The 14,934-nt window shown below is 42.2% G+C and overlaps 1 protein-coding gene across 1 annotated transcript in view; it reads left to right on the top strand.

Moving 5' to 3' along the window:
• The window catches only part of GCA (grancalcin), a 63,050-nt gene extending 57,687 nt beyond the window's left edge, over window positions 1-5,363 (top strand). Inside the window, exons 7-8 of the mRNA XM_089660073.1 lie at window positions 3,363-3,421; window positions 4,503-5,363. Coding sequence (XP_089516199.1) covers window positions 3,363-3,421; window positions 4,503-4,529 — 86 coding nt within the window. The 3' untranslated portion in view covers window positions 4,530-5,363. The remainder of the gene's footprint in view (window positions 1-3,362; window positions 3,422-4,502) is intronic.
• Window positions 5,364-14,934: the final 9,571 nt, after the last annotated feature.

Here is a 14,934-nt window from a genome sequence, read left to right on the forward strand (position 1 = left end):
TTGGTGTTGCTGAGCTCACCGGTGCATTCGTTCTTTTTAAGAATGTTCCAAACAGTTGTTTTGGCCACGCCTAATGTTTTTGCTATCTCTCTGATGGGTTTTTTTTGTTTTTTCAGCCTAATGATGGCTTGCTTCACTGATAGTGACAGCTCTTTGGATCTCATCTTGAGAGTTGACAGCAACAGATTCCAAATGCAAATAGCACACTTGAAATTAACTCTGGACCTTTTATCTGCCCATTGTAATTGGGATAATGAGGGAATAACACACCTGGCCATGGAACAGCTGAGAAGCCAATTGTCCCATTACTTTTGGTCCCTTAATAAGTGGGAGGCACATATGCAAACTGTTGTAATTCCTACACCGTTCACCTGATTTGGATGTAAATACCCTCAAATTAAAGCTGACAGTCTGCAATTAAAGCACATCTTGTTCGTTTCATTTCAAATCCATTGTGGTGGTGTATAGAGCCAAAAATGTTAGAATTGTGTCGATGTCCCAATATTTATGGACCTGACTGTAGCCGAATCTGCTAAAATAGAGCTATGGACTGAACATGTCAAGTTATTTTACATTTTGTGAAGGTCCTGTCTAGGAGCAGAAACCACAAAGTATCTGATGGTACCAAGTACTAGCTGGTATCTTGCATCAGTGTCTTCCTTGTTTGGCTGGTATGTTATCCCAACAGTTATTAAACTACATCATGTATGGTGGTCTAAACAGGTCCCAAATCAAGTTACTATGTGATGCACTGGTCTCCCTAAAGTAAAAACAATCTTGAGTGAGCCAAATTCTCCATTTGTGTGCCTCATTCTTCCCCTTCCAGGCAAGCGGCTCAAATTGTGAGGGTTTCAGTAGCTGAGGCATTGCTGGTAATCCAGAAAGCAGTGTGGCAGGTGCTGATTGACCAGCTACAGGTTTGTGATATAGCAGTGGGTGGGGCCTTTAGCATTGTCTCTTCAACCACATGCCACTGTTGTGAAGCAAGCACAGCCTACATGAGGGTGGTAATGATGCTCTGAATTCAGGAGAAATGCAGCAGTGTTGCCACCCTATCACAGGAAGCTGCATTAGGTGAACTTCACTGGCAGGATCAACAGGCATTTGAGATTTTGCTGGGGTACTAGGAGAAAACGTAAATTCCAACTCACTTAGGCCTCATGCACATTGCAGCTAGGCGCATCAACACATCATAATGGCTAGAATTCTGGCCAATAGAACATATTATTGTCAGATGCGGGAACATGCGTTAATGCGCATTAAAAGCCCATGCAAAAATGCTTTTTACTTTATCACTGAGAGACAGAATAGCAACAAAAAATTCAAAAATGCATGTCTAACAAATGATGCACTGATTTTTATGTTCATGAAGGAAAAGTATTTGATCACCTTCACAAAACATGAGTTAGTACTTGGTGGCAAATCCCTCGTTGGCAATCAGAGGTCAGACGTTTCCTGTAGTTGGCCACCAGGTTTGCACACCTCTCAGGAGGGATTTTGGCCCACTCCTCTTGGCAGATCCTCTCCAATTCATTAAGGTTTGGTGGCTAGAGTTTGAAAATCTGTGGAGGGAGCTAAACGTTCCGAGTTGTCAATCGGATTAAGGTCTGGAGACTGGCTACTCCAGGACCTTAATGTGCGTCTTCTTGAGCCACTCCTTTGTTGCCTTGGCCGTGTGTTTTGGGTCATTGTCATGCTGGAACACCCATCCACGACCCATTTGTAATGCTCTAGCTGAGGGAAGAAGGTTCTCACCCAAGATTCAACGGTACATTGCCCCGTCCATCATCCCTTTTGATGCGGTGCAGTTGTCCTGTCCCCTTAGCAGAAAAACACCCCAAAAGCAGAATGTTTCCACCACCATGTTTTACAGTTGGAATGGTGTTCTTTGGGTCATAGGCAGCATTCCTCCTTCAAACATGGCGAGTTTAGTTGATGCCAAAGAGCTCGATTTTCGGTCTCATCTGACCACAACACTTTCAACCAGTCGTCCTCTGCATCATTCAGATGTTCACTGGCAAACTTCAGACGGGCCTGGACATATGCTTTTTTGAGCAGAGGGACCTTGCGGGCACTGCAGGATTTCAATCCTTGCCGGCGTAGTGTTACCAATTGTTTCCTTGGTGACTTTGGTCCCAGCTGCCTGGAGATCATTAACAAGATCTTGACGTGTAGTTCTGGGATGATTCCTCACTGTTCTCATGATCATTGACACTCTACGAGGTGAGATCTCGCATGGTGCACCAGACCTAGGGAGACTGACAGTTGTTTTGTGTTTCTTCCATTTGCAAATGATTGCACCAACTGTTGTCACCTTCTCACCAAGCTGCTTGGCGATAGTTTGGTAGCCCAGTCCAGCCTTGTGTAGGTCTACAATCTTGTCCCTGACATTCTTAGACAGCTCTTTGGTCTTTGCCATGGCGGAAAGTTTGGAATCTGATTGTTTGATTGCTCCTGTGGACAGGTGTCTTTTATACAGGTAACAAAATGACATTAGCAGCACTGCCTTTAAGAGACTGCTTCTAATCTCAGCTTGTTACCTGTATGAAAGACACCTGGTAGCCAGAAATCCTGCTGAATGATAGGGGATCAAATACTTATTTCCTTCATGAACATGCAAATCTGTGCATAATTTGTTAGACATGCATTTCTTTTGAACTTTTTTTTTTTTTTTTTGTGGCTTTTCTGTCTGTCACCATACTCCTACCATTCAATTTTTAGACTGATCATTTCTTTGGGCAAATATTCAAAATCAGCAGGGGATCAAATACTTATTTCCTTCACTGTAGAAGTTTTGATATTTGTTTGAAATTCTGATGACGTAACCCTGTGTATTCAGTAAGTAATCTAATGGTCGGAAATACTTGCACAAACGTTTGAGGCTATCTGGCATTTAAAGAGGAATTCCAGAAGATTGAAGATTTTTATATAGTTACAGCCTGAACCTTTTGTAACTATATGGGTTAACTCTAGAAGCTGGAAATTATTATAATAGACACCACCCCTTCCGTGATCTCCACTTTCTTCTGGGCCGAGTGTCAGCTCTGTTGCATTGTAAACACAGGAGGTTGGTTGCTGGGGGCTTATTCAGAAAATGCTTTGCTCCTGGAAGCTAATGGTGATCACTGGCGTGACAGCAACTACTACTGTGGTTTCCGGCTTCTAGTTGCATCCCATAGGTATGGTATATGCATAGTTGCATTGGTCCAAGCTGGATCAATATAACTAGTCATACCTGGATTTTGTACTTCTTTGTGTTTTTGTGAGCAATAACGTCCTCATTCTGTACAATATCTGGACTTATCACTGTTATAAAGCATGACAGGAGCACCTTTTTTGCTAATCAACTTCTATCTTGCCAGATGTCTTTCGGAGAAGAGACAGCATGCAGCAGGGAATAGTCAACTTCATGTATGACGATGTAAGTGTCTGCAGTGAGACATTGCATGCATTGTATATCTTGTGCAGAACATTTTTTGATGTCACCTTGTGTGTGTGTGTGTGTGTGTGTGTGTGTGTGTGTGTGTGTGTGTGTGTGTGTGTGTGTGTGTGTGTGTGTGTGTGTGTGTGTGTGTGTGTGTGTGTGTGTGTGCGCGTGATGATCCTATGGTAGGTTAGTAGACTTGATGATGGGATTGGTGCTGTGAAAAGAGGAGACGGTTGATACATCAGGTGAGCACCCTGCTTCTTGGACCCTTTTGTTCTTGAGCCCACTACGTCTCCATAAGGCTCAACAGTAATATCTGGCTTCCCAGGTACAGCTCCAGCAGTTTCATACACTTTGATCTTACCTAGCAGCCCAGTTGTTTCCTTCCCCAGGTGCTGTGTGGTGTTTTTTTTTTTTTTTTTTTTTATACTTTTTTTGAGTGTAATGCATAGCAATATACCTGGAGAACTAATGTATTGTATCACTTATTATTATTCTGACTATCTGCCTATTGCCTCCATTCATTCATTGAACAGGTTAGTTTTAAGTTCATCCCCAGAGAAAGGAAAAATGCTCTTGCCTTCGCATTACATAGGGTAAATGCTCATTTAGGTCTAGGGGACTGGAAACAATATTTTACTTGCCCGGTCCTCCACTCCTAATCTCTTTCCTCTGTTCCCCTACACTTTCACAGTGGACTATCCCTCGACGTCCTCAAGACCAATGTGTAGCTGTGGGCACCACTTTGGACTTGATGATGTCGGAGGACTGCTGGAGCATGGGACTGGTCTCACATACCCTAAGCAAGCATTTAACACGTGCAGTGAAGGGGCAGCTCCACTGTCATTTGCAGTTAGGTTGAAGTAGGTTGGTTTAACTTTTTAATGCCATCTCAATAGTTTTCAGCTGACCGTTCAATGGACAGGATGTCAAAGTATGTGTGGCCAGCATTGGTGATTGTTTAAGGCCCCATAAATGACTAAAGGATAAGGTTTTGCAGGGGGGCTAAGAGAATTGTATTTGCAGATACTGTGCTAAGACGTGGCTTGATAACCAGCTTTTTTATTTTGCATAGTTTTTGCAGAGCACAATGGCCATATAAGTGTCTGGACTACAGTCAAGTTATGAAGAATCTGGCATTACAAATCATCCTGTGAACTGTTCGAAGAGAGAACCAGGTGTGACCACACTGTGAATCTACCTTATTGTACAACCTAATATTTCAATTTTAAGTCAGTTCTTATACACAGTACACTGACTCAACACATTGATAGTTAATTTGTATTATAGGACACAGAGATTGCTGTAAAATATATGTTCAAGCTTTCTTTTTTCATATAAAAATATATCTATTAAAATCCACCTTCGTCCCAGTTTCTTGCTTGTGTGATTTTTTTTTTATTTTTTGTATTTTAGCGTAGATTCCAGTACAACTGTCTCATGAAACAGGTGAATATGCATTTGATTTTGACAGCTGATACAACATCTCTCCTACTTGCTTTGTGATTGGCTGCCTCCGTTATTACTCCAGTAATTCTGGCCATACATTATGCAGTTTTTTCTGATTCAATTTCCTTTTCTAGATTTACCTTCAGCTATGTAGTGCAAGGGCCTGCCTGATTGCATACAAATTGAAAATGTTTAGGTTTGACCTCCTATTATATGGCTTTGGTAAATCAAAAGGAAAATTGTATAATGCATGGCCAACCCAAGTCCAAAAAAAGCTGAAGAGGCTGCTGATCAGAAAACATCCGTAGGAGGAATGATCTGTCAAGTCACCTTGAATACTTTTTCAAGAAGCAGCTTGCACCTGTTTGACATCTGTAGGGTGGGTAAGGAACAACTCATGCAGAACATGTTTTATTCACCTGCATAAATTGCATGCCATGTTGATAAACTGTAATTTTTGTAGTTCATTAAAAACGTAACAACTTTACTTGTTTCCCTTGTATATTTTAATCTTAAAACGTTGTATGAAGGCCAGGGAGATTGGCCATAAGTGCCTCACACTGCTTTAGCCATATTTTGGATGTACAAATCTACTGACTGCAATTCACATTTGTTTGGAGTCATGTCTTCAGAACTGTTCTAATCCATAAACTGGGCAAATCTACATTACATACAGTATATTCAGGCAAATATACTCAATTTGCCTGGTTTACAAAATGATGCACTTATCTCAAAATTGGTAGGGAATATGTTTAATCCCTTTTACAAATGCCCAGCATGTGCAGCAGCAAAAGGTTGGACATTAACACCTACTTGCCATACATACACTATATTGCCTAAAGTATTGGGACGCCTGCCTTTACAAGCACATGAGCTTTAATCGCATACCAGTCTTAGTCTGTAGGGTTCAATATTGAGTTGGCCCACCCTTTGCAGCCATAACAGCTTCAACTCTCCTGGGAAGGCTGTCCACAAGGTTTAGGAGTGTGGTCAAACATTCCCATAGACATTCTTCCAGAAGCACATTTGTGAGGTCAGGCACTGATGTCGGATGAGAAGGCCTGGCTCACAGTCTCTGCTCTAATTCATCCCAAAGGTGTTCTCTCAGGTTGAGGTCAGGACTCTGTGCAGGCCAGTCAAGTTACTCCACCCCAAACTCTCTCATCCATGTCTTTATGGTCCTTGCTTTGTGCACTGGTGCGCAGTAATGTTGGAACAGGAAGGGGCCATCCCCAAACTGTTCCACTAAGCTAGGAGCATGAAATTGTCCAAAATGTCTTGGTATGCCGATGCCTTTAGAGTTCCCTTCACTATAACGAAGAGGTCAAGCCCAACCCCTGAAAAACAACCCCACACCATAATTCCCCCTCCACCAAACTTTACACTTGGCACAATGCAGTCAGGCAGGTACCATTCTCCTGGCAACTGCCAAACCAAGACACATCCATCGGATTACCAGACAGGTGTGGTTCGGCACTCCAGAGAACACGTCTCCACTGCTCTAGAGTCCAGTGGTGGTGTACTTGACACCACTGAATTGGACGCTGTGCATTACACTTGGTGATGTAATGCTTGAATGCAGCTGCTCAGCCATGGAAACCCATTCCTTGAAGCCCTCTGCGCACTGTTGTGCTAATCTGAAGGCCACATGACATTTGGAGGTCTTTAGCTATTGACTTTGCAGACAGTTGGGGACTTCTGCTCACTGTGCACTTCAGCATGTGCTGACCCTGCTCTGTCATTTTGCGTAGCCTACCACTTCGTGGCTGAGTTGCTATTATTCCCAGTTGCTTTCACTTTGTTATAATACCATTAACAGTTGACCGTGGAATATTTAGTAGTAAGGACATTTTACGGATGGACTTATTGCACAGGTGGCAAACTATAACTGTACTACACTTTAATTCACTGAGCTCCTGAGAGTGACTCATTCTTTCACATATGTTTATAGAAACAGTCTGCATGGCTAGGTGCTTGATTTTATACACCTATGGCCATGGAGATGATATATTACCCCTCCAAATCCCTGGATTCAGGTGTTCCACTCTCAGTGGATGGAAGGGAAACGTCGCTCCATTACCCCATCAAAGTCAATGTTGATGGGGAAAATTCCTCCCGCAGCACTGTTTTCTTCTGGCAGAGCACAATGATTACTGCTAGCGGCTATAACAGGATGGTTGTACCAAAGTCGATCAATGGATCAACTTTGGTACAACCAGCCTGACCATAGATGGATCAAATCTTGTCTGCTCCCTGCTGAACCAGCTAATATTCAATCCATCTATGACCTGCTTAAAGTGGAACTTTAGCCAGAAAATGGAGTCCTGGTCAGGCTGGCCCCTTTTTCAGGTATGTCTATGTAAAACCTGAAAATGACGTTACCTATACCAGGGGCGGACTGACAACCCATGGGGCCCCCGGGCAATAGGGGATCATGGTGCCCCTGTGTCCTTGCCCAAACAAAAGAAACCTTTGAAAAATGTACCAGGGGCATCTCATGGGGCCCCCTACTGACCCCGGGCCCTCTTGCAGTGCCCCAGTTTCCAAATGGTCAGTCCACCCCTGACCTATACTTTTTTTTTTTTTTTTAAATCCAGTAATACATTGTCTCGCTCTGTTCTGCACATGCTTAGTTTCTCTGTATTTTTCAGCTCTGTGCTGAATTTGTAGAGGTCATTCAGCCTAAAGATTTACCGCTGCTCTGGGCTTCAGCAAAATGGCATCCTCCAGCAAGAAGAAACCGGAGCAATGCTGGATGCAATTTACAGTACACAATTTTATTGTTGAATGTATGTTCCTTGCTAAGGAACATTTATCAAGTTGTTATAGGAAAGTTCAACTTTAAGGATTAGTAGCCAGCGGGAGTGTCTTCCAATCATGTGACCACTGACTATAGAGTTTGTTCTGAAGGAATGCTGGAATGGGCAGAAAGGGGTTACATTCTATCAATTGTAGGTTCTGATGGATTTTCAAGCACACACCAAAAGAACAAATCTAGCTGTGTATGATTTGATTATATACATTTTTAATGTTTGTCTTTTATAAAGAACACTGGGGGGAACTGGAGGGGTGCAGGAAAAAAAGCCTGCACCACTCTTAAACTTGGAATACAGAGCAGATGCTACAACAAACTAACAAGAGTGATCTGTTCCCTGTTCTATGCCATGTCTGTGACACTCTGCATAGTTCAGTTCAGCTGGAGCTGCATGCTCTGATCCAGCTCAGCAGAGTGTGGGAGGGAAGAGGAGTGTTAATTCTGTAGGTTCTGTTCCTCTGGAGTAATATCTGCACCAGCAGAGGGTGTGTGAGCTGTTTGCTTGACAATTCACATCCTGTACGCCAGGTCTAAATTGGTGGGTACCTGTGGCAGTTTTCTGTTTTTAAGTCTGTTGCGTTCTATTTGTTAGGTGCAGATCCTACACCAGTTCTGTTTACCTCCTGAGATAGAAACTGGTGCAGGTTGCCCAGAGACCTAAAAGGGGTTAGTTAATGTGGATTACGCCATAAACATTAATTTCCTGTTCTGGGAGGGAAATTATATATTCTATGAGCTTGAGATAAATATACAGAAATGTGAAAAGCAAAGCACACATTTTTATTTCAGGCCCAACAGGAACAGAATATTCTGCATAGACAAGCGTTTTGTGCTGTCAGTAATCTTTGAACCTACTACCTAATGTTTTTATAAAACCATGATGATATCTTGGGGTGCAGAGGCTGTGAATTCATTAAAACAATAGTGAAAGGGTCTGTTAAAATATGAAAGACTGCAAGGCAAAAAGTGGTAAGCTCAGTATCTTACATTTATGACCAATTTTTAGGTTTTGCTATTGTGGCTGTAAAGTTGCCTTGATTGATCCCCCTATACCATTCTGGTCTTGACAACCCTAGACATGCATATGTTGAGGGTTTGATTTTTTTGAGTCCCCTCAATGGCAGAGTGGCCTCCTGACCTATGGTCCTTGCATAGTCTTATCTTTTTTTCTTACTGAGCTGCAGATGGAATCATTTTTAGCAGGGGTTCCCAAATTCCTGAAAATTATTATAGGAATTCCCTTGGTAGAAAAAGGTTGATGGAGACACGCCCACACACCCCTACACCTCAGCTGTGTACAAGGACTCCTCCCTCACTTGACCAGTGATGGGCAACTTTTCAAAATCACCAAAGGGTCATATTCAGCTAATGGAACTCTATAGAAAGTTGCAGACCTTCAACAGGAGATGGTCAAAACCAGTAGGTATACTACAGAAGATGGTCAGAGGCAATGGACATGCTTTGGAGGTCCTCATTTACTGGGGACTGATTACATGAGATTGTTTAATGTGGTTGTTAAAAGCTCAAGGTTTTTTATGTTCCTGTATTCTATGCATGATGGTAAAGAAAAAAAACTCAGCCCCCTAGCACTATGCATGGGAACCTTGACTGTCCTGGGTCTCTCTCCTCATTGGCTGCCACTGCTGTCAATTACAGCCAGTGAGGAAAGAGGAATGGGTTTGAGCTGCAGATCTATGTGTATTATTGAATCATAGAGCAGGGTTTGGGAGCCAGGAGCGCAGGTGGGGAATCTGAGAAGAGTGGGACTGCTCATTGTGAAACAACTGCACAGAGCAGCTAAGTGCCTTTTTTGTTTTTTACAAATACCTTTTAAGAACCCTGTGGTTTCATCCCATTTACAAACCATGCTTCCAAGTTTGAGCTCTCTGAAAAATTACTTGAGCCACTTTTGATATTTTAACATATCAGAGGGGGGAAAAATACGAGAAGTGGACAGCACATACAGTTAAATAGTGTGTAAAAATAAACCAAACATTTTAACTTCACTTTACATTAATGAAAGTGAATGGTATTCCCCTCAGACGATGTGCGAGTGCACAAAACGTGTAAGGAGGAGCCAGTACCGCCGTGATGTCATGCTGCCGGAGCAACGTGGAGCTCCAGTGGCTATCTTTTTACCCTGGACGGTTAGTCCATGTGTTTTATCACTGTTATGATTACCATTTCCTGGATACTTGCATACCTTTAATAAAACCCTGAACATACTGCCCTATGGATATGCTTTTATCTTGACTCCTGTGAGGAGTATCACTTTTCAGCTTCTTGCCACCTGACCATCAGAGAGGGAGCCTCCACCACATCTAAAGAACTGCACCCACTCGCCCTTTAAGGGGAATTCTAGATATCCCTGATGCCCCACTACTAAATCCCAGGACCACCAGAGGGAGTCTACCTTGATTCCTGCCATACCCTGTGATGACCATTAGATGACATCAGGATATAATATACAAACGATCATTTATTTGTGCGTTCTGGTGAGTGCATTTTTTACACACCTATTTGCACATCACTCACCCTCAGAAAGTAATAGGAATATCTGAGCACCTCTAATCATTATATGGACCATTTGCTATATTTTTTGCTCCATAAGACGCACTTTTTTCCCCCCCAAAAAGGGGGGGAAAATGTCAGTGCATCTTATGGAGTGGCCAGCTCAGCTCTGCAGCGGGACCTTACCTGTTCCTCGGTCCAGCGCTGCACAGTCTTCCCACGCCGGCTTCTTTAGTGTGGGCTCTTGGCTTGACAGCTGGGTGCCAAGTGCGCATGTGCAAGAAGCGCTGCACTTTGTGAATGGTACGGCGTCTTCTGGGACACATGACAGCTTCTCGCGCATGCGCACTGGGCACCCGGCTGACACTAAAGGGAGGACAACTCTGTGGAAGTGGGAGCAGGTTTTTCTTGTTTTCTGCCTCTAAAACCTAGGTGCGTCTTATGGTCAAGTGTGTCTTATGGAGCGAAAAATACAGTATGCTAATCTAGGAAATGTTTTACTATGATTTACATTATCTATAAGGTTTTTTTATATATCGCATTGAACTTTTATATATTTGTATTATTTTAGCGCTGCACATCATTTTTTTTACTATTTTAAAGGGTTTGTTTGGTTACCTTGTGCACAGCTGCTCTTACTTCCTTTGTGCGCTCACATTTATCCGCTTTACATATTAGTGAAAGTCAGTCTATAGAATTATTTCCATTGAATGGTGATCTTTTTATCAGTTTATAAAGCCTCATTTACCCTTGTTTCAAAATGTGGCATCGGACATGCCTTTTTGTTTTATTTAAATAAAGTAATCTGAATGCCAGTCAAAGCACCTCTCACTAAATTGCTTTACAGTCCTCTTCACACTGTTGCCCCGTGTCGCTTTCATGGTGCTTCAGAGAGTCTTCAGAGCCTCCATGGAAGTCTATCATAACACTCGCTAACAGCACCTGCAGCATTTGAGGGTTATTCATTCATAGTTCCCTTCACTTTGTTTTGGAGGAATGTGATATTTCAGAATGCACTGGGAAATCGAACCAGAAAAACATCAGTAGTCCCTTCTAGTTCATGTATATATTCTGAGAGTGTCTGGTGCAGATGTCACATCTGAGGTGGAGCAGCAGAAAAGTGAGTGGTGTCCAGACCGGAGTGGAGCAACTAGCAAATGGCACACATGGTGCGCAACATGGGAACACTATAGCAGAAAGTAAGCTGGGACCAAAGAGAGGACTGAATATCAGCAGGGCTGAGGGACTGGAGCAGGAGAAACTGGCCGATGTCACTCATGGGGTGCAGCATTGGAGCAATATAGTGGGAGGTGAGCAGGGCCTGGACAGAGAGGGAGATCAGCTGTGAGTACTACAGAGCAGAGGATCTTCTGATCATGGGTACTAATGAGCTGGGGATCTGCTATAGGATTACTAATGCGCTAATGATCTGGGGTATTACTGAACTAGAGGTTACTACTGAGTGGGGGATCAGTAAAGCTGTGAGTACTACAGAGCAGAGGATCTGCTGATCGTGGGTACTAATGAGCTGGGGATCTGCTACAGGATTACTAATGAGTTAACGATCTGTTGATCTGGGGTATTTCTGAGCTAGGGGACACTACTGAGCCCCTTTAAAACAAATAGAAAATCAAAATCCACAGGTCATTTTCCAAGCTTCAAATAAGCTTCAAAACTGCATGTTGAAGCGGTAGGCACTTTAATGTGTCAAATCAAAGCAAGTGTAAATGAGCCTTTAGTGTTACATGCTGTTCCCTACTGTGAGGAGAGCAATTTCTCACTGACCACCATTGTAAGAGACATTTTTTTCCACTGATGCCAATTCATTTTAGATGGTGTTTCCAAGACCTAAAATTTATTTTGCAGGTTACACTGGGGTTAAAAGGAGGGGCTGGATTCAGTAACCGGTCCAAGTGCAGCTCTCCCCCACTTTTCATTTATTCGTTATATGAAAGCAAGCATGAGGATGATTTATTTCAGCTTACTCTAAAAATAATTTGGCAGTGGAAGGACCTGCATTTCTAACATGGCAGATTTCCTTTAGGGTTTACTGTAGTTACAGGTGCTGTCATGGCATTTTGAATTTAAAATGATTGCCATTAGGAAAAATATGGGGACTACTGCTGATGCCAGCTCCAGCTGGCGGGGATGACGTCAGCACAGACTCCGCCTCCCAAAGGGGGAATTCATTTTTCACGTTCATGTATGGTCTTTTGATTTAAATTTATATTTTCACTGGATATTTCAATCGATTTTAATCCACATATATGTGAACTGGCACTTACCAGGTGGATGTTCAGGCCTTGGCTGATGCAAGGTTTGGCTGCTTTGAAGTGGTTGTAAAGGCTCAAGGTTTTTTACCTTCATACATTCTATGCATGAAGGAAAAAACACTTCTCTGTGCAGCAGCCCCCCTAATACTCACCTAAGCCCCCCTCTCGATCCAGCTATGTGTACTGGAGTCTCTGCTATCTCGGAACTCCCTCTCCTCATTAGCTGAGACAGCAGCCGGAGCCAATGGCTCCTACTGCTGTCAATCACAGCCAGTGAGCCAATGAGAAGAAAGAGGGGGCCGAGCCCAGCCTCTGTGAATGAACACGTGGAGCAGTGGGTGCCCCCATAGCAAGCTGTTTGCTGTGGGGGCACTCGACAGGAGGGAGGGGCCAGGAGAGTCTGTGGGGGACCAGAGAAGAGGAGGATCTGAGCTGCTCTGTGCAAAACCACTGCACACAGCAGGTAAGTATAGACATGTTTGTTATTTTTAGAAAAAAAAAGTTAAGACTTTAGTAAGTTGTTATCTGAGTGTTTCAGGATTCTTAGCACTTGCTATTTTGAGGGCCTGATGGCAGTTCTGTTTGCTATGTTGTTGCTCTCAGTTTATTCCAATGGGACATCCCGTGGTCTATGAATAGAAGTCCTGTACTGTTTAATTAAGATAATAAGAATTTTGACTTAAGCTGTCCGTTTTTTATCTTGGAGTACAGCACAGGACATGGGCCCCTCCACTCTGTCTAATGTGGTCACTCCTAATTACTTGCAGAAAACTGGAGTCCCACCTAGTTGATGGGTTTATACAAGGGGTGGCCTTATCAAGTTTTTGCTGCTAATCACCTGAAGGTATCATGTTTATAATCCATGGTGTAAGAATATAATTCTTTGTCCTTTACTGTACTGCAAGATAAGGAATTTACAGGTAAGTCAAAATTCCCATGATATTTTCTCCTACCCTTTTTCTTGTTGGGTTCTTCTTACAACTTCCACTCATATTTTTCAGGTCAATGGCAATGTAGGGAGACTAAGATGCATGACAAGCCATTAGTGGCACCACCTACTATATATTTGTCATGCCAGCTTCAATGTACCAAACATTCAATGACGCCACACAGAAATGAATTTTTAGAAACTACTTTTTTATTATCAGAACAATGCATATAATATTTTCTAAATACTAAATCATTTGCAGATATTTTACAGTGAAGTATACATGTCCATATTTACATATCTGTAAAATGCTTCAAAATTTATACCACAAGCAATGTAGAAATCCTAGCATTTTTGGGATATTATTTATAGTGTATACATTCACTAAAATTTGCTACTTACAATATGTACATACAGTAATATACTTGTAAAATCAAGTGCATGCTATCCGTACCCAAAGCAGGGTCTAGCCCCGTCGTTGGGTATATAACCTTAGAAAATATAAATACATTAAATTTCTTATACAGTAGGTTCTATAGAATCATGCGTACATTGCAAAAGTGATTATGTTCTTGCAAACCGTGTATCTCTAGTTTAAAAAAAAAAAATGGCTGTTTCATTGCTTTTTTTTTTTTTTTTTTTTTTTGCAACTAAAATCAAATTATTTATGCAAAACAGTTGACAATGCATTTTATTCTTTCGGTTGGAAAGCATAAGAAAACATACACAACAGAAAACCTTTAAATGAAATAAATACAAGGCAGAAATTGTGTCAGGCACCATGAAATTAAAACCGTAGTCAAGCAGAAGTACTGATTTTTAAAATGTCAATATGTACAGATGGGTTACACAAAGCTTCAAGCACAAATAAACTTTCGGTGTAAATCAGCTAAATGCATTTCAGGTACATCAAAACAAAAGGTATTTAAATACTTTTTTTTTGCTTGGAAAGCAGCCATATCCTTCCCCTGCCAGCAAGTTGTAAAAAAGGACCCTTGCTCCCTGTTTGGAAGCAGTGGCCTCTCTGCAGAGGTCCAGCACACCTGCTGCTGGCTATTGCCTAGTTAATTGGAAAGCTCTAGTTCTGACAGGGCAAGAGGAGTTTAAGAAAGTGAAAAAATAGCTTTGGACCCATGAGGTCATTTGGCATTGCTATCCAACAAATGATGTTAGCGTAGGTGATCTGGTCTCTAAGCAGGCAGATTCTACACCCCAGAGGATCTCCATGGTTTCCTTGGTCTGTAATGTGCTACAGTATAAATAAGAATTGAAGAACCACAGCACTGCTCAATAGCTCAGATACAGTTTTGTTCCAGTAAATGTTTTACGACAATTAAAAGGGGAAGCCAATGCGTTTCTGGGCTTCAAAATCGTTATCAGGGCTTCAAGCAGAAGGCAATGTATAGTACCGAGTATTAACTGGAATGTGATGGTATTTTTAAAATTTTGAGGGTCTGCACAAGTCTCATTAAGCAGCATTCCACACAGACCACACAGAGAGTAAGGGTCCCTCCCTGCAACATACTGGCAG

The sequence above is a fragment of the Staurois parvus genome, unplaced genomic scaffold (genome assembly GCF_062004578.1).
Source record: "Staurois parvus isolate SC_StPar_1 unplaced genomic scaffold, SC_StPar_1.0 ptg000031l, whole genome shotgun sequence".
NCBI classification, from domain to species: domain Eukaryota; kingdom Metazoa; phylum Chordata; class Amphibia; order Anura; family Ranidae; genus Staurois; species Staurois parvus.